The sequence below is a fragment of the Capsella rubella genome, unplaced genomic scaffold (assembly GCF_000375325.1).
Source record: "Capsella rubella cultivar Monte Gargano unplaced genomic scaffold, Caprub1_0 scaffold_5, whole genome shotgun sequence".
NCBI lineage: Eukaryota > Viridiplantae > Streptophyta > Magnoliopsida > Brassicales > Brassicaceae > Capsella > Capsella rubella.
In genome coordinates this window covers 7713880-7732566 of record NW_006238919.1, presented here as the reverse complement: position 1 = coordinate 7732566, position 18687 = coordinate 7713880, and the positions used below count along the sequence as shown (strand labels likewise).

At 37.7% G+C, this 18687-nt stretch overlaps 4 protein-coding genes across 4 annotated transcripts; 2 read left to right on the top strand and 2 right to left on the bottom strand.

Annotated features, from left to right (window-relative positions):
- The first annotated feature begins 2376 nt into the window (after window positions 1-2376).
- Window positions 2377-5299, top strand: LOC17887189 (protein NRT1/ PTR FAMILY 2.10). Its single transcript, XM_006290207.2, has 4 exons — window positions 2377-2698; window positions 3298-3515; window positions 3601-4154; window positions 4246-5299. Exons 1-4 carry the CDS (start codon window positions 2467-2469, stop codon window positions 5165-5167), a joined length of 1926 nt encoding a protein of 641 aa, XP_006290269.1. The 5' UTR covers window positions 2377-2466; the 3' UTR covers window positions 5168-5299.
- On the bottom strand, window positions 5267-10560 carry LOC17886608 (ATPase 4, plasma membrane-type). The gene is made up of 20 exons (XM_006290498.2): window positions 10394-10560; window positions 10174-10244; window positions 9973-10092; window positions 9777-9875; window positions 9525-9662; window positions 9206-9340; window positions 8931-9110; window positions 8383-8829; window positions 8170-8292; window positions 7968-8072; window positions 7748-7892; window positions 7462-7626; window positions 7143-7381; window positions 7015-7047; window positions 6834-6915; window positions 6564-6724; window positions 6230-6415; window positions 5945-6127; window positions 5687-5865; window positions 5267-5594 (listed from the first exon to the last, which is right to left on the bottom strand). Exons 2-20 carry the CDS (start codon window positions 10225-10227, stop codon window positions 5498-5500), a joined length of 2871 nt encoding a protein of 956 aa, XP_006290560.1. The 5' UTR covers window positions 10228-10244; window positions 10394-10560; the 3' UTR covers window positions 5267-5497.
- A 2536-nt stretch (window positions 10561-13096) lies between these two features.
- LOC17886192 (dnaJ homolog subfamily B member 1) lies at window positions 13097-15023 on the top strand. Its single transcript, XM_006291321.2, has 2 exons — window positions 13097-13846; window positions 14324-15023. The coding sequence occupies exons 1-2, from the start codon at window positions 13221-13223 to the stop codon at window positions 14766-14768; spliced, it is 1071 nt and encodes a 356-aa protein (XP_006291383.1). The 5' UTR covers window positions 13097-13220; the 3' UTR covers window positions 14769-15023.
- A 323-nt stretch (window positions 15024-15346) lies between these two features.
- Window positions 15347-18469, bottom strand: LOC17884875 (L-galactono-1,4-lactone dehydrogenase, mitochondrial). Its single transcript, XM_006290268.2, has 6 exons — window positions 17762-18469; window positions 17379-17629; window positions 16914-17099; window positions 16400-16820; window positions 15937-16077; window positions 15347-15696 (listed from the first exon to the last, which is right to left on the bottom strand). The coding sequence occupies exons 1-6, from the start codon at window positions 18434-18436 to the stop codon at window positions 15538-15540; spliced, it is 1833 nt and encodes a 610-aa protein (XP_006290330.1). The 5' UTR covers window positions 18437-18469; the 3' UTR covers window positions 15347-15537.
- Between the last annotated feature and the right edge of the window lie 218 nt (window positions 18470-18687).

Below are 18687 nucleotides of genomic sequence, written 5' to 3'. Positions count from 1 at the left end.
AGAATTTTTCCTTGAATTTTAGTTTTAAAGAAATATTTATTTTATTTTGATTGTTCATTTTCATTATAATTGTGTGTGAACACTACTTGAGTAAAAAATAAATTGGACTTGGGAATCTATTTAAGTCAAGACCTAATTGAAAAGGAAGAAAAACTGGTAATGTCTATGACTTTTTCTGGGTCGGCTTGATAACGTACGGAGTTCACGACTTATACGATTCATCTGGCACAATCTTACATGTATTAAAACTCTAACTTAAAAATACAATTCAATATATCTACATATTCTACTTAACCTTTTACCAAAAAAAATAATATCTACATATTCTGCTTAACTTTATGGGATATTTGTATTATCTTGAACTCTATTAAAACATATGAGAATCAGTTTAATGAAACAAATGTTGTGGTGTGTACAGATAAGATCTTGGGTCCCCAGTCTTTGTCAACAACACTGGCTTGTCATATCGTCCATGCCTTGCAAGCAATATATATATATATCGTAAATTAGAAAGAACAGTATCGTATACATAATTCCTATTTCTTAAAACAACATGTACCCATTGATTTATATTGTCATGTTTCTTTCTTCCAAATTGTTTCCACCTATCAATTATTATTAGAGGAATCTTTTCATATCATAATGCGCCGAAGAGGACAATATATGTTTAGCTGGACGATGTTCTAAGGTTTCACCTATCATATCATATTATTACACACACAAAACAATGATAGTTGAGCTTTCAGAAATGATATTATTACCTATCATATCATATATAATAGCTAAATGTTTTACCACATGAATATTGGATCAAAACCTCTTAGCTCCGGTGCCTTCATAGGATACAATTTTTAGGGTTTTGATGGGATGGTTTTAATGAAATAAAACAGCTAGAGAACGTTAACGGTCTAAATATTAATTTGGCAAATATGTAGTAACTTTGGTGTATAGCTCTCTAATGAGATATACATTCAGATAAATTTTTCTGACAAAAACTATAACTTTTAGGTGTGTGTCTGTGTTTTTAGGCTATTTTCCACTATATATATATATATATACATATGTATATGTGTGTGTTTAGGTTTCTGATATGAACTAGCAAATTCTGTGGACTACAATATATACACATCAATTCATCATATATGCCAAAGGTAGGAATATCACATCAGTAACCTAATAAATGTGAAGTAAATGAAGTGGACCCTTTGCCTCACTTTCACAACTTCATTAGATTCTGTTCATAAAATATATGGATCCACACCCCTAGACATAGATAGCATTTCATGCTAAACAATTAGAGTACTATTGTTGTAAGACCAGTATCACTATGTTTACTTCATTACTAATGCCAGTATTCAATATGTCTTTATATTATATATATATAACTAAAATGTGAAAGTACCAAAGTCACTGTACAAGAAACTAAATGTTAGAGAGCAAACATAGAATTAAATGTTTGGTGAACATGCATGAAAAGATAACTACTGACTTCTTGCAACTCTTGTCTGCCCATGGATCATATAGATATATATATTCAAAGATAATTACATGCATAATTTGCATCAACTTATTTAGTTATTCATTCTTATTAATTTAGTCCTGACATTATTTATTAAAACTGTTTAAATTTCGTTATAAATAAAACAAAGGTATATATGTGTGTAATAAATCTAAAGAAAATTAAAGAATCTCGGTTTCGAAAAAGAAAGGAAAAGAAAAAAATCTAAAATTAGTGATATGTTAAATATTTCTTTTGTTAGTCAATACTTTTTAAAAAAATTTGTATTCATATATATAATTAAAGTTGATAGGCTAATTTTAAACATTTCGACAAAAAATTTTAGCAAATAAATCTTGAACTTTTGAAAGAAAGAAACTTAATCTTTATGGTTTTGATTGACCATCTTATTCAACCATGCATGTAGCTACTATAGGTTTAATTAGTACTAAATACTAATTTATAGTCATATAAATTAGCCTAAAATTAGTCAATAGCAGTGAATTTAAAATAAAATAACATCATGTAAGAGTTAAAATATTAATAGTGAAAGCTACAATTAAAATAACATAGAATTGCATCAGTTGACCAGTTTAATAGAAATCATAAAACTGGTTTAATGTAAACATATTACACAATTTGGTTTAATAAATTAACTTTTAGATTAATAATAATACTAATAGACTAAAACTAGTCAAAATAGAGGGAAAGGGAGTGTAAAAATGGGCCTACATGGAGCACTAACTAAGCCCACATAACTCTCTTAACCAATAATTAAAACGAAACGTTTTTAAGCAAACAATTAAATGAAATTAATTAAATGAAATCACTCACACAGATGTCTCTATCTTTCACAGCCAAAAAAATATCACCAGTTGGTTTAATTTCCTTTTTCAATAGATTCCGACAAAATCCACTCGCTCTCGATCCACCACCACCACTATATAAACAAGAGCGAAGCCTTGGAGATGAAGAGCAGAGTAAGAAGAGATAAGAAGAACAACGATAATAACAACAACGACCTCTTCTGTTGTAATTACACACAGATTGAGACTATGGAGAGAAAGCCCCTTGAGGTTGAGACCACGACGACGACGACGACGACGACCGATGATGTTACTTCGACGACGGTCGATTCTTTCGAGGAGGAGCAGAAAAAACTTGTTTATAGAGGATGGAGAGTCATGCCTTTCATCATTGGTAAACACTTTTCTCTTTCGGACATACATATATGTTTTTGTTGTTGTGTTTTGTCGGAATTTTAAAACATTTGGTCCGTGAAGTTATTATAATTTCGTTTCTTTCTACTTGTCTTTGAGTTGACCGTGTCCAAAAATCTCGACTTTGGAGATTTTGCTCTGAGATTTCTGAACGAAAAAAATGGTAAAAAAAGATTTGGTTGAAACCCAGGTCAAACTAAATCTAAAGAGATTTCTTACATTAAAGATCTATCTATGGTAAAGACTAAAGAGTAAAAGACATTTTTACAATTTGTTTTTTTAATTTAATTTTCCGTGGAAAAAGAAGAGACTTTAAAATCAAGCAGTTAAGGTTTCTGAGAATTTCTGGATAAGACAAAATTAGTTTCTGGGAGTTACAGAACAGTTTTAGTCATGTAGTGTTAAGTTTCCATCATGTGAACCATAAAAGTCAGAACTTTGAAAGTCTTCCAATCTTTGATTTGTTGTGTGTTTCGGTTTCAAAAGTTGTAGCATTAAATGTTTTAAAAAGGGTCTTTGTAATTGTAACTGTATGAGAAACTTAGTTTCTTATCATTTTATGTGTTTTGCTATTCATAGGTAATGAGACATTTGAGAAGCTTGGGATCATTGGGACATTATCGAACCTTCTTGTCTACTTGACTTCTGTATTCAACCTTAAGAGCTACACAGCTGCAACTATCATCAATGCCTTTAGTGGCACTATCAATTTCGGGACTTTCATCGCTGCTTTCCTCTGTGACACTTACTTTGGTCGCTACAAGACTCTCTGTGTTGCTGTCATCGCTTGTTTTCTGGTACTTCAATCTTTGATGACATATAAAAAAACCAACCTGATTATGTTTTCGCCAATATTTTTCTAAAATATTGTCATCTTTGTAGGGATCGTTTGTGATACTACTGACTGCTGCAGTTCCTTCATTGCACCCCATTGCTTGTGGAAACAAAAGCACATGCGAAGGGCCAAGTGTGGGACAGATCATGTTCCTGCTGATGGGTTTAGGGTTTCTTGTGGTAGGTGCTGGTGGTATCAGACCGTGTAACTTAGCGTTTGGTGCTGATCAGTTCAACCCCAAATCCGAATCTGGAAAGAAAGGGATCAACAGTTTCTTCAACTGGTACTTCTTCACCTTCACGTTCGCGCAGATCATCTCGCTCACGCTAATTGTGTATATCCAGTCAAATGTGAGTTGGACTATCGGTTTGACTATCCCGGTGGTTCTGATGTTCTTGGCGTGCGTGATCTTCTTTGCGGGCGATAGATTGTATGTAAAAGTAAAAGCCTCAGGTAGTCCTTTGGCTGGTATTGCTCATGTTATTGCAGCCGCGATCAAGAAACGAGGATTGAAGCCGGTTAAGCAGCCTTGGGTTGATCTTTACAACCATATCCCGCGCAACTATGTAAATACTACTCTAAAATACACCGACCAGTTGAGGTAAAATCGAAATCTCTTATACTTTGTTCTCTTGATATATATGTTTCTGGCTTATGTTTTGCTGAATGACTTAGGTTTGTTATGTTGCCAGATTTCTCGACAAAGCAGCTATTATGACCCCAGAGGACAAGTTGAACTCTGATGGAGCGGCTTCTGATCCATGGAAACTATGCACATTGCAGCAAGTGGAAGAAGTGAAATGCATTGTAAGAGTGATTCCAATTTGGCTTGCTTCCTCAGTTTACTACCTTGCAATAAGTATGCAAATGACTTATCCGGTCTTCCAAGCGCTCCAGAGCGACCGGCGATTGGGTTCTGGCGGCTTCAGGATTCCTGGCGCAACCTATGTAGTGTTCTTAATGACGGGCATGACAGTTTTTATCGTATTCTACGACCGTGTCCTTGTCCCCTCGCTCAGGAGAGTGACCGGGTTAGAAACCGGGATAACACTCTTACAAAGAATCGGAGCAGGGATTGTATTTTCGATATTGAGTTTATTAGTTTCTGGATTTATAGAGGAACGGAGAAGAACCTTTGCGCTGACAAGACCGACACTCGGGATGGCGCCTCGGACAGGAGAAATCTCCTCCATGTCAGCTCTGTGGCTGATTCCGCAGCTCACACTTGCAGGCATAGCAGAAGCTTTTGCTGCCATTGGACAAATGGAGTTTTACTACAAGCAGTTTCCTGAAAACATGAAGAGCTTCGCGGGTTCTATCTTCTATATAGGTGGAGGCATTTCGAGCTACCTCGCTAGCTTCTTGATCTCAACTGTTCATCGAACAACTGAGCATTCACCTTCAGGGAATTGGTTAGCTGAGGATCTGAACAAAGCGAAACTGGATTATTTCTATTTCATGCTCACAGGAATCATGGTTGTTAACTTTGGTTACTTCTTGTTGATGGCCAAATGGTATAGATACAAAGGCAGCAATGACGAAGACATCACTGAGATTGAGAAAAATGAAGAAGAGACCAAGCAACAGCAGCTACAAGACAAGAACTCTGTCTGATCTGGAAACTTATTTATTTTTGGTCTTTCTTCTTCAGTCTCCCTCTTTTCTTGTTGTTCTTTTTCTTTACTCTAAGTCAATCTCTGTGTACTCCATAGATTAAAATTAAATGAAGAAATCACTTCATCTTTATAGACATGTATTGTACAATAAGATTGCTAATTTCAAACTGTGTACCAAATTTTTGTTAACTTCTTTCACCACAACAGCAGAACAAACCACTAATAGAAGACTAACAGAATTCCATATTTATATGCAGTATGTACTAACTTAACTAGAGACACTTTCATCAACGAACTGAGACCAGGTTGCTCTTTGAGTCTTCGTCTCTTAGACAGTGTAAGCTTGTTGAATGGTTTCTATATCGAGTCCTTTGAGTCTCACCACGGATTCAACATGGCCCTTGAGCGTGTGAAGTTCCCGCAACCTGTAAAACAGAGAACAATAGACAGAGAGAAGACAATGAAACGTTGTTTTTGTTATGTTCAAAGGCTGGAGATTGGGGTTTAAGTCACTTACCTAGCGATTTCAGCTCTCCTCTTGGCTTCTTCAGCCATTTGGTTAAGTTCACTGACATGGGATCGATCAGTGAACATCTTAGTATCTGGTGCTTGTAGACCATGGAGCGTTCTCTGTGCGTGCGCCCATTGCAGCTCTCTTTGTTCTTTCCCAAAATCCTTTTGCCTTGTGAACGCAACCTATGGAAATGCAAGAGAACTGATTAGAAACATTAGTGTACAAAGTAGTACAAAAGCTTTTTGTGTTCCTGATACATACCCTCTGTTCAATAACAAGATCCCAGGCTCTGCCACTAAGAGTGTAGCGGATGAAGAACTTGATGAAATCAAGTGGAATATAGAATATGATGTTATAAAGCCAAATGACTCCGGCCCATCCCCAACCAATTCCTTCTATCGCAGCAAAGCTCCAGTTTGCATAGACTGCAATTAGAGTAGCCACCTGTTTTGGAAGCAAAACAATCATTCATACCTAAGTTCATAATCTTAACCTTGGAGGTTCTGCATTGTGTCCTGCACACAGTTAACGAAGTTCAGGACTAACCAACTGAGCAAGGATAAAGGCAATCACAAGCAACAACCCAGGACGTTCCACAAAAGACCAGCTCCGTGACCGAGTCACAAAGATAAGTGCCTGACTGATAATACTGACTTGCAGGTATATGGCTGAGGCAAGCTTCCGGAAATCATCATGTGCTGTTTTCTCAAGTGTTGCAACTCCAAAAGTTCTCTGAAATTACAAATGAGAAAAGAGTTAATTGCTAAGATATCCAAAAGAATGACCAACAAGATTAGATGTTAATGGAACTACTATTAACAAAGCAAATAAAACCAACGAGATAACTAACACAAAGAAACAGAGAGGAGAGATATTGTACCGGGAAGAAATCAGTTTTGTATGAAACCCAGAAAAATATAACAGTCATCATAGCCATGTAACTTCCAAAGACAACACCGGTAGCAAAAATCTCAGAAAGTTTCCAGCTATCTGGAAGAGGGGAAGGTTTCACCCTGTCCTTTGATATCGTCATAATCGTACCTACAAAAGTTAGTCAATTGATATGACATAGTGTCATAGTCTAGAGGAACAAGTAGGAGAGTGCTTAAGTCAATATATGAGTGACAAAATGAGGGAATAAGAAACAAACCATCATTAAGAATGGCTATAATAAGAACCATGAAAGGTGGGAAGTCAAACTGCCATATGAGAGCTAGAAGCATGAAGCCCAGCTGAGTCAGAAAAAGTGTATAAAGACATCAAAAAAAAATAGTGGAAACAGTAAAATAGAGATGAGTAAGAAAACTCAAAAAAACTGAATCGAAACATACAACAATACGGATTGTGATGGAGACTGCGTAGATCTGTCCAGTAAAATAGAAAACCAACACAAGTCAATCAAAGGAAATAGGCATGAAGCGTCAGTGATTTACGATTTTGAAAAAAATGTTGCACTCACAGTGTAATTTTTCATTCTCTGGAAGATAGCACGACTGGTCAAAACAGCACTGATGATAACACTAAGACCAGGTTCGGTAAGAACAATATCCGATGCGCTACGAGCTGCATCAGTAGCATCAGCAACTGCAATGCCGATGTCAGCCTTTTTAAGAGCAGGCGCATCATTTACACCATCGCCTGTCATTCCACATATATGTTTCCTGGCTTGTAACCGCTTCACTATCTCATATTTATGCTCTTCGAAAAACCATTGTGAACAAGTGAGCAAGCTCTGTATAAATTTGCTGCAAATAGTTTGAGAAAGTACAGAAAGTTACCAGGGAAGACACCAGCAAATCCATCAGCTTTCTCTATGAGTTCATCGACAGGCAAAGCAACTATGGACTCATCCTTGTCCTGTCCAAGCAAAGCGGATGACGGGTACATGTTGGTTCCCATCCCCAAACGGCGCCCAGTCTCTTTTCCTATAGCCAGTTGATCCCCTAAAGAGAAACCTTAAGCCTTTTAACAAGGATATTATCTTGACAAGAAATGTCGAATTTGAATAAGGATCAGTACTTTGGAATATCAATATGAAATGGAAAGTTACAGATTGATAATTACCTGTGATTATTTTAACACTCACACCAAGATTTAAAGCCCTTCTAATCGTTTCAGCACTGTCATGCCTAGGCGGGTCAAAGAGAGGCATGAGTCCCACGAATTGCCAAGGACCTCCAGCACTATCCTTACTCCCATCAGGAACATCCTGAAAAAGTACAAAACCTTTTCAACCTTGAACTCTATATTAAACCTTGAACTCAAAAATTTTATCCCCAGTTACCTGGTACGCTACAGCAAGAGATCGTAGACCCCTTTCAGCAAACTTGTCAATAACACCATGAACTCTCCGCTCAATCTCTGATCTATTGTGTGCAAGATTTAAGATCTGAAACATTTTTCACAGAAGGTAATTCAGACTCTGCTCTAACTGATAATGGAAAAAAAGAAAGAATTATAGACATAACTGGCTACAAAGAGCTTACTTGCTCAGGTGCACCTTTGCTCACTCTATGTGTGTTACCCTCATTGTCAATATATGTCAGAGCCGTCCTCTTATCAGTAGGATTGAAAGGAAGGAAGTGAACCTCTTGGATACCAGCTCGTGCCTAGAGAAAACAGTTGACCATAAGCGCCAAAGAAAGAAACATAAAACAGAGGAAGCTTAGTAAAATCTTGAGTTAAGTGAAACCAAAGACCTCTTTAGGATCAGCTAGCATCCCGACTATAGCAGCATCTATAGCATCTTGGTTCTCTAGTCTGGAGGCTCGAGCAGCCATCAGGACAACAGTATCTGCATCCACTCCTTTCATGAAAACTTCGATAAGATTTTTGTCAACAGTGAGCTTATTTAATGTCAAAGTGCCAGTCTTGTCACTGCAAAGAACGTCCATGCCAGCCATTTCCTCAATGGCGGTCATTCTCTTAGTGATAGCTCCCTGCTGAGATAGTCTGTGGGAGCCGATCGCCATGGTCACAGACAGAACTGTAGGCATGGCAATGGGAATCCCACCAATGAGAAGCACAAGAAGGTTATCAATCCCAGGGCGGTATGCACGGTGTTGAATGGGATACATTACCACAATCTCAATGATCATCCCCACAGCAATAGAGCAGATGCAAAAGTTCCCAATTGCAGTTAAAACCTGCACATGAAACAAAGTCCATAATCTTGAAGCGAGTTCATAGATGAGGTGTGGGCGTTTAAGACGAAAGTCCCTGATAAAGAGAGTGAAATAAGACATGCCTGTTGAAAATGACCAACTTGGTTAGTCGTATCAACAAGGTGAGCAGCCTTCCCAAAAAAGGTATGAACTCCAGTTGCGATAACAACTGCTTCAATCTCTCCTTGTTTGCATGTTGAACCAGAATATACACCATCTCCAGGACTTTTAGTTACCGGTAGAGATTCACCAGTAAGAGTAGACTACACAGAAAAAATAAAGGTTTCTTAAAGACCATTTCTCTAGACATCCATTCAAAGTGACTAAAGATTGACGCTAAAGATGATCAGTTTCAAACCTGATCGATCTTAAGGGGATCACCCTCGAGAAGGCGTGCATCAGCTGGGACGATATCCCCAAGCTTGATGCTGATTATATCACCAGGAACGAGAATTGCAGCATCTTGCTCATTCCACCTTCCATCTCGAAGAACCTTTACATCGGTAGCATAAAGACAGAGAAAAAGAACATTTAACAAAGGATGGTTGAGGAGCTAACCGATAGATTGATACATTTTGAAACGAGTCAAAGAGTATCCAGAAAGGCAAAAAAAAAAAGAAAACAAACAAGACTCTGTTGTTTACAAACAATCGAAAACAAGGAAGCATATAAAAAACCTTTGCTTTTGGGGCAAGACGGGCCATGAGAGCAGCTGCAGCGTTTCCCGCATTGTTCTCCTCAATGAAACTGATGGTGGAGTTAATCACAAGAAGAGTGATAATACCAACAAAGTCTTGCCAATCAGGAGGTTTCCCCTGGTACACACACATCATCAAGAACAAACAACCAAATAAAGAAAATGAAAAGGAGCAGCAGAAACTTAAAAAGTAAGCTCTTAAAGAAAAGGTTGAAAGAGGGAAAAAACTGACTCCTCCATTAGCAAGAGCAATAGCCATAATAGCAGCAGCTTCCATCACCCAGGAAAGAGGGTTCCACATAAAACCTAAGAACTTAAGGAATTTGCTTTCCTTAAAAAAAAAAAAAAAAAGCATAAGAAGCCACAGGATTAAACAAGAAGTATAAAAGAAGAATATACAAAACAAACAAACAAACAAAGTGTGAAACCTTTTTCTCTTCAAGCTTGTTATGACCAAAGAGAGCAAGTCTGTCATCAGCAGCTTGTGTAGTAAGACCTTCCTTGCTACACCTCAGAGTCTCAAATACTTCTTCAATTGGCACGTTTTCCTGTAAGAAAATTAAACATAGTCTCAGAACCAATGTTTCTAACAGAATAACCGAATCAAGTAGAGACAGAGATATGTGTACGAGATCCACTGCTTCTTTCAGAACAGCCTCCAGGACCTCGTTATTGTCCTCCATAGTCTCGTCCCTGCTCACTGCAAACACAAATTTCAAGAATACGCCATGGATATAGAACTCTCAAGCAACAACAACGAAAAAAAGAAGAGGAAAACGTTACGAAAATATCAAATTATCGGCGAAAAGAAAAATAAGGAAATTTGGAAATCAAAGTAGCAAGAAATACAGATTGGTATTTGGCCAACAAAGTTGTAATGGGAGGAGGACGACGAAATCAAAGCGTAGAAGATGAGAAAACCGCTCAAAGGTTAGTAGTAGTAAGTGGCACTTTGAGAGAGACAGAGCTAAATAACACACACAGACACAGTCATCAAAGGAGGAGTCCAGAAACTCTGTTTTCTTTTATTCCATTTTTTTCTATTTCAAACCTACTTGTGCCGAATATTTTTCAAAGCATCAGTCAAGCGACAAAAGAAATACAAATAAAATTTTTATTTTTATTTTTATTTTTATCTAAACTGTGTTCCACAGTCCAAATTCAAACGCTCTTTAGCGTTTTAATTCCAAGTTGTAAAGAGATAAATATTTACAATTTTTATAATTTATACTATAGTTGAATAGTATCCTCTCTATCTATCGCAGTCAACAAAATATATATAACCATGCCAAAATCCTATCCACGAAATTTTCTCCTCGATTTGATCATTGTAAACTTGTTTGTATAGTACTCATCTAGTGTTGGTTTCGTTAACGTACAAAACAGTTTTAGTGATATAAAATTCGTAGGTTTTAAGTGAGAAGATATGTCATAACGATACTGTGGTGCATGTATGTGTATGTGTATGATGCATCAATGCTAGTGTATGGTGTTATTGATTTTGGATTCAAAACCTACAATTTCGTTTGACGTAGTTATAAAATGGAGATTAGAGACTGTTGTACGAACACCAGCATATTATTTACACGAGAGAACTTTTTCTTTCTTTTTATTTTATGTTTATATATACATGAGAAAGATTTGCCCAAAAGAAAAAAAATATATATGTACATGAGAAATATTTTACTGACCAACTAATAGTTTTGTGAATGAGTCAAGAAAAAGAAGCGTGGAAGAAAAGATGGTTAGAGAGCATTATTAATTATCCTACCTACATATATAGAGCAATGTTTCTTAGTCATTCGTCATACTGATGGACTAATTTAGTGAAGAGCCACTCCAATTCGAGGTAGATGTATTTTGGAAAATTATAGTTGAAGATAGATGATTACGTGCACGTAAGTGAAATTACACTTTGAAACGGATGTAATTGGTTCACAGTGGAAGTATAGTATTCCTTTTTTAGTTTCCGTAAATTTTGGTTAATGTAGTAGCTAGTAATGTTAAGAGAGCAATTTGTATTTGATACAATTATTTTCTGAATATTATTTCTTTATGTTTCGTCCTGTAATAAGTGATCATTTAGCTAGATGTGAGTAGTTTAGTGTATGGTTTGTCACACATTGTTGGTTTCATGCTAAGTTACTTTTTTATTATACGACTTATTTTCTCACCCATACATATATAGCAAAAGGAACATTGCCAATATAAATCATATAAAAAGAAAGTATATTGGTAATTAGGTAAAACATTCTTATAAAATTTTCATATAATGTATGTGGAGTTATCAAACTCCAAAGGTATAAGATTAGTGGGGAGACGATAGAGTTATCAAACTTATAATATTCTAATCCAACGAGATAAAAAAAAAAGAAAAGAAAGTAAAATCACATCTCAACGTGACACGATCCTTGTACTAGTTAAGGTTGGGGCCAAGTCAGGAAAATTGCACCACATGTGTTGGGGAGTGAGGTGAGGTGTCAAATATGTTTTTGATTCGAAACAAAACAAAACAACGACTCTCTCTCACTGTGCGCTGCCTTTATTGTCTTCTTCTTCTTCTTCTTCTCTTTTTTAAGATTTAAACAAATCGAGAATGTGCTAGTGTTCCGTACAGTACCCGTCCGTACTCCGTAGAGCTCTTTCACACTCCATATGATTTCCTTTTTATTTCATGATTATTATTCTTTTTTTCTCTTCAAAAAAATCAAATCATGACATTTTAGGGGAACATTGGGTTATTAGTGGACATGAAATTTCTAGTAAACTTTAAAGTTGTTAGGTTTTGAGATAAAAAGAACATGAACATCTTATACAAGTCATATCCACATTGTTAAGAGGAGATGTGATCCTTATCGACCTTGTGATTCTCGTTTTACGGAAGGATCCAACCTTCTGATTCTTAAAAATATGTAATTTGTTTTTTTTTTGTGTGTCATGAATCTAATTCTAAGAACTCTCACTTCCTTCCCACATTTCATGCCTTATATATTCCTCTTTGGCTCCTTAAATATATCAGTCTCAAACATTGTCTTGTGGACTTTTAATAATTATGGGCCTTTCATTCATTTAAGCCCATTTTTAAATTTTAAACCAAGTTAATACAGTTATCTTTTGTACTGTTGGTGTGTGAGAATGTTTTTAATTATCTGACATGTTGTTAACCAACACTCTTTAATTTGTTTTTAACAACATTTTGTTTCCTAAGAGAAACATGCGATATTTTGTATATTGATTCTTTTGTTTCAAAATATATATGTTTTTTTTTTTTTTTTGTAAAAAATATATATGTTTTTAAAATATGATATTATTGTTAACCAAGTTTGGAAAATATAAATGGTAAGAAACGTAACTATAATAGGCTAATAGCTAAAACTAAAACAGAATAAGATTTATAAGAAATCATAACATTTTCCTTATATATATAAAATTAAGAATGTTAAAATATGCCTAAAACAGATACAAATCTTTTTGGCTAAACAAAAAAGAATTTGAGTAAAATAGTAATTTTTTAACGGAAAGAAGACCCTTCCCTCTTCTTCCCTAGTCTCCACGCATCTGTTTCGCATTTTCCTCCTCCTTCCCCGGCGACGGCCAATCCTCGTGTAATCGCCGGCGAAGACTAGATTCTGTAATACTGTTTCAGTCATTTCGATATTCAGAGAGAGAGAGAGACATGGGTGTGGATTACTACAATATACTGAAGGTGAATCACAACGCGACGGAGGATGATCTCAAGAAAGCTTACAAGCGTCTCGCTATGATTTGGCATCCCGATAAGAACCCTTCGACTCGTCGAGACGAAGCCGAGGCCAAATTCAAACGGATCTCCGAAGCCTACGACGTTCTTTCCGATCCTCAGAAACGCCAGATCTACGATCTTTACGGCGAGGAAGGTCTCAAATCTGGCAAAATCCCTAATTCATCCGCGGCTTCTTCTTCATCGGAGGCTTCTTCTTCTTCTTCTTCTTCCTCGAGATATTCTCACTTTCATCAGCATAGGCAGCAGCATCCGCCTAACGCCGCGTCGTTTCGTTTTAACCCGAGGGATGCGGAGGATATCTATGCTGAGTTCTTTGGATCTGAAGGCGGAGGTGGAAGCAATGCTGCTGGGAGAGGAAACAGAACGTTTAGGAATGGTCATTTCAACACCGGCGGTGGTAATTACGGTACCAATGGCTATAACGGTGAGATGAGGAAAGCTCCAGCTGTGGAGAATCCATTGCCTGTGAGTTTGGAGGATCTGTATAAAGGTGTGAAGAAGAAGATGCGGTTATCTAGAAATGTCTACGATGCTTCTGGGTATGCCTTTCTTCTTTATCTCCCTCTCTATCTCTCTATATACTACATTCAGACCAGAATCCAGAGCTACAAGTATCTTTCCTTGAAGCATTGCAATTGTACACAGCTAATTGGATTGTTTTGGCTGAGAGAAGCTTATACTTTGAATATCTTCTTTGATCTCTGGATATGATTGTTATGCGTGATCACATTGAAGTTGTTGGATAGAAATAGCTTACTTTAAGTTGAAAATGGCATGTTTAGGTTTTTGAACAGAGTTACTGACTGGTCTTTGAATGAGACGTTTCCTTGAATTGACATAAGGGGATACTCGTTTATTTGGTGGTGATAGTTGTGGTATTACCCGCTTGTTGGTGGAAAATGTTTGCACAGATAGATGAATCTATTTTTGTTTCCTGTTGGTTGAACTGTGAGAAGATGTTTTAAGTGCAGGATGTTTAATACTGTTATGATTTGTGTTGCTCTCTGATCTTGTAGTAAAATGAGGGTCGTTGAGGAGATATTGCCTATAGATATAAAACCCGGGTGGAAGAAAGGTACAAAGCTCACATTCCCTAAGAGAGGCAATGAAGAGCCTGGAATCATACCGGCAGATATTATTTTCGTGGTTGAGGAGAAGCCACATCCAGTTTTCAAGAGAGATGGAAACGACCTTTTGGTCAGTCAAGAGATAACTCTACTTGAAGCCTTAACTGGTAAGACTGTCAACCTGATCACGCTTGATGGAAGGACTCTCATGATCCCACTAACCGATATCATCAAACCGGATCACGAGATTATTGTTCCAAACGAAGGAATGCCAATCTCTAAAGAACCTGGAAAGAAAGGTAACTTGAGATTGAAGCTTAGTGTGAGATACCCGACAAGGCTCACAACCGAACAGAAATCCGAGCTGAAGAGAGTTCTTGGTGGAGTCTCATGAAGAATTCAATGATGAATGTAGATAGCAAAAGTAGAGGAGATGATAGATTGTGAATGGTAGGAGAAATTCTTCTAAGGAGGCTTGGATTTGAAAGCCGAAGAACAAACACACTTTGCTTATGTTTTACTTCTCTTTGTTTGAAATTAGACTTTTTGCCCTTTGTTTAATTATTTCATTGATTTGATTTCGTTGCATTATAATGTTAGACAGTGTTAAGCCAAACATTAAGGTATGCTTTGTCACCTATTTATCTTATTTGATCAAATTTCCACTTCCCCCCACATATTATTGCTTATCTCTATAACTAGGTGTATGCTAAGCTTAGAGCAGATAGCTGAGTAATCAGAGTTATGGGTATCCTTCTGTTGCTTTTGGCATAGAGATCATTAAGGTCATAAAAAACTTTAAGAACTAAGTCTACAAAGTTTTCAGCGGAAGAGGTCTTAGACCAATACAATACCTACCATACACAAGCGAAGACATGCAGCCACAGCTTTGGCTGTCTAGCCTAGCCATAGAACCTTGTTCTACCAACTTGGAAAACTGAGATTCAGGAGTCGGAATAAACTCAACAAGAATGAGAAAGTGAGGAACAACATTTATTCATAGGATCTGTGAAAAGAGTAGTAAAACTCAAATGTACAGTTTTTGTGACAAATATATTGGCGTCACTCATTCCTTACCCTCTTCTTAACAACATTAATAGATGCAATAAAAGATGTATAGGAAGGATCCCAAAAAGAGGATATAACCTATTGATGGAAATGTTTTAAGCAGTGCTGGAGACTGGGAAGAGCTTTTCCACCATGTTGTTGGAGAGGATTCTATTTGGGTCCAGCTCCCTGCGTGCTTTGTTGTATGCATCCACTGGGAAACGTTTTCTCAATCTTGCTTGTAGGGCTTCAAGTTCCTCTTTATCCTTTGGTATCTGATTAATTAACGATCAAACAGAAAACTTTAGAAATTGTTTATATAGTAACCTCAACAGATGACCATCTCCTTTGCTTATTTTCAGAGTGATGACCATTGAAGTTCGAGCAGAAGAGATGTAGTAAGATAACGAGACTTTTGGTTCGTTCAGTTACAGTAACAGATCAGAAAGGTGAGTGACTCAGAAGGACATGAGTGGAAATGAATCAAATGATGGGATATGTGTGTCAAAAATTACCTCAATTTTAGCCCAATGTTCATACGCAGAATACTGATCCCACAATTGTTTCTGTGTCAAATGTCTATAGTGGAAAAACTCATCTGTGATGTCCTTCCTCTGGCGAGGATCTGCTGTTGGGAGGTACATAATAATACCAACCTGAGACACAATGTAATATGGCACATTATAAGTGTAGATGAATAGCATTTAAGAGAGAAAAAAAAGCGACAAACAGTTAGTGATGGAACAAGATTGGTCAACAGCAAGAATCTAGCCCCTAGGAGATGTAGCATCATTTCTACCAGCTTCTTCTTTGTGTATGAACAAATTTTAACATCAATATTTTAGATGTTTTCCTCCACCACAAAGGCAGAGGGGCACATAACAAGCTTCCCAGAGACTGACACCAATATATCACATTTTCATGAAAATGAATGAGAAGTAAATGAACGAATAAAGAACAACAGAAAACATGAGTTACCCATGAGAAAATGTCATCCTCTCCAGTGCTGAATGCAGGACTTATGGGACTCTTACTTCGAGCAGTCCATCGCTGCTCTATTGGAGCAGGTGCTGGTATTGCTTCCTTTTCTATTAGTTTCTTCAGCTCCTCTATGTATTCAAGGTCTTTCATGCTAGGGTTGGCAAGGGTTCCAGCAGGAAAACAAGATTCTGATACCCACTGTTGACCACCACAGTCAAAGCCCAGAATTTCATCACTCCACCCTACTCTATATCCTTCTGATTTTTTCCAAAACTCCGCCTCGGCCTGATTTACTTTTGCAACATGAACATCATTGAGAGGATCGAGGGCAAGTAACTTATCTCTCAGCTCGGTAAATGAAAGCTCATTTATGTCTGGCTCACTGCTGTCAGGAAGCTTCTTACTAGAGTCCTGGACCCTATCCATAATGGTGAAAAGTTATTTTGTATTTCATTCTGTCCTCCACATTAGAGAAAGCAAGTTAGACATAAGACTCAAAGCATAACGATACCTATATTTAACAATGCTCTCTCTATAGAGATCACGGACATGCTGTACAGCCTCATCTGTAGTATACTTTGGTTTGCCCTTAGGTGGCCCACTCCATTTTGATACAGGGTTGCATGTTACAACCACGACTGTGTCGGTATAAGGAATATATAGGTACTTAACATGCTTATTGGCAGAGAGCAATTTTCTGAACAGACAAAAAGAAAAAAAAAAGTTAGGTAACGTTCCACCCTGAGCCACTTAATGGGATCCATTTGCATCATAGTAGAGGGAGTGCTTTCCCAAATGCTAGAATGCACTATGCCAAATGAATTGGGGAGTAACTAGAAAGTGAACAAAACTTAAGGCTCTTGCATCAACATAATACTTGTTCTCTAATAAACTGACCAGAAGCAACTGAACATGATTTTGCTTGGCTGGAGGCACAATATCAAAACTAAGATAACGAAAGGTAGCAACACTTAACTTGTGATTTTTCTTGATTTCTTGCAAGTTTGAGACGTATGTGTGCTCCACAAGTTCATGTCTTTCAACACACTGGAGGGTGACCTCAGCAACAACTCCAAGTCCACCAAGACCACATCGAGCTAAATGAAAGAGCTCTGGATCTTTGTCTATTGAGAGTTCAATTGTTCCCTTTGCAGGAGTGATCAGCTTCAAACTGATGACCTGCTCATCAATAGGTGGCAATCTAGCGCCTGTCCCATGTGCCCCAACCTGAACATAAACAAGAATTTAGAGCCTAAAACTCAAAGCACAAGATGGAGACGAACAACTAAAAATTGATTCAGACTCTCCTTTAGTTTCACAACCCAAGAATTCAAACAAGGAACAGAAGAGTATGCAAACCTGAATAATGCCACCAATCTGCTGCTCTCTAATGGAAGCAAAGTTCTGAAGAGTCAAACCATAGTCTTTAATAGCGTCAACCAATTGCTGGACCCTAATCCCAGCCTGCACCGTAACTCTCTTCTTCTCTTTATCCACCTCAAGAACTTTATCCATGAGCGCCAAGTTCACCATCCCGGAGCGAGACAAGCCAATCCCATTTGGTGAGAGACCCGATCCAACGGGTCGAATCCTTAACTTCTTCTCATGAGATTCCTTGACCAGCGCTTCGAGATCAGCAATATTCTCCGGTTGATTGAAGTTCCTAGTCTGTACCTCATGAGTGCCACTCCAATTGGAGACAGTGTGAAGATCTTCAGGCAAAGGAGCGTAACGGAAGATTTGAGCCTTCTTGTGCTTAGCATTTTCAGGGAACGGAAACGAGTAATAGGTAGCAACTCCGCTGAATACAGCGAGTGCTGCGTAACCGGCGTATTTACGAAATTCGGCTTCTGAGGCTGTAGACGAAACCGGAGGCGGAGGACGTGGCGGCGGCGGCGGGGGAGGAGTCAATGTTTGACCGGAAGTGCAGAGAGCACGGAGAGGCGAAAATGAAGGGCGGATGGTGGATGAAGACGGAGATAGAGTTCCGAGGGAACGACCGACGGAGCGTCGGAGAACAAGTGACCAGAGCATTTTTGTTTAACTTCAGGCGATCTGAACCTGAGCGAAAGGTTCTTTGTACAGTAGAAAGGATCGGGTTTAAGAAAGTTTCCACTTATGCCCTGCTACTATTTCTACTTTTATAATTTGAGCCGTTATAATTTGTTTATGATCAAATTAGCCCCCAAATCCCAATCTTTAATAAGACGGTTCGACCGCACCGCTTCACAGACAAAACATAAACCGAACCGGTGTGTAACCGCAATGTAAATCTCATCAGTTTG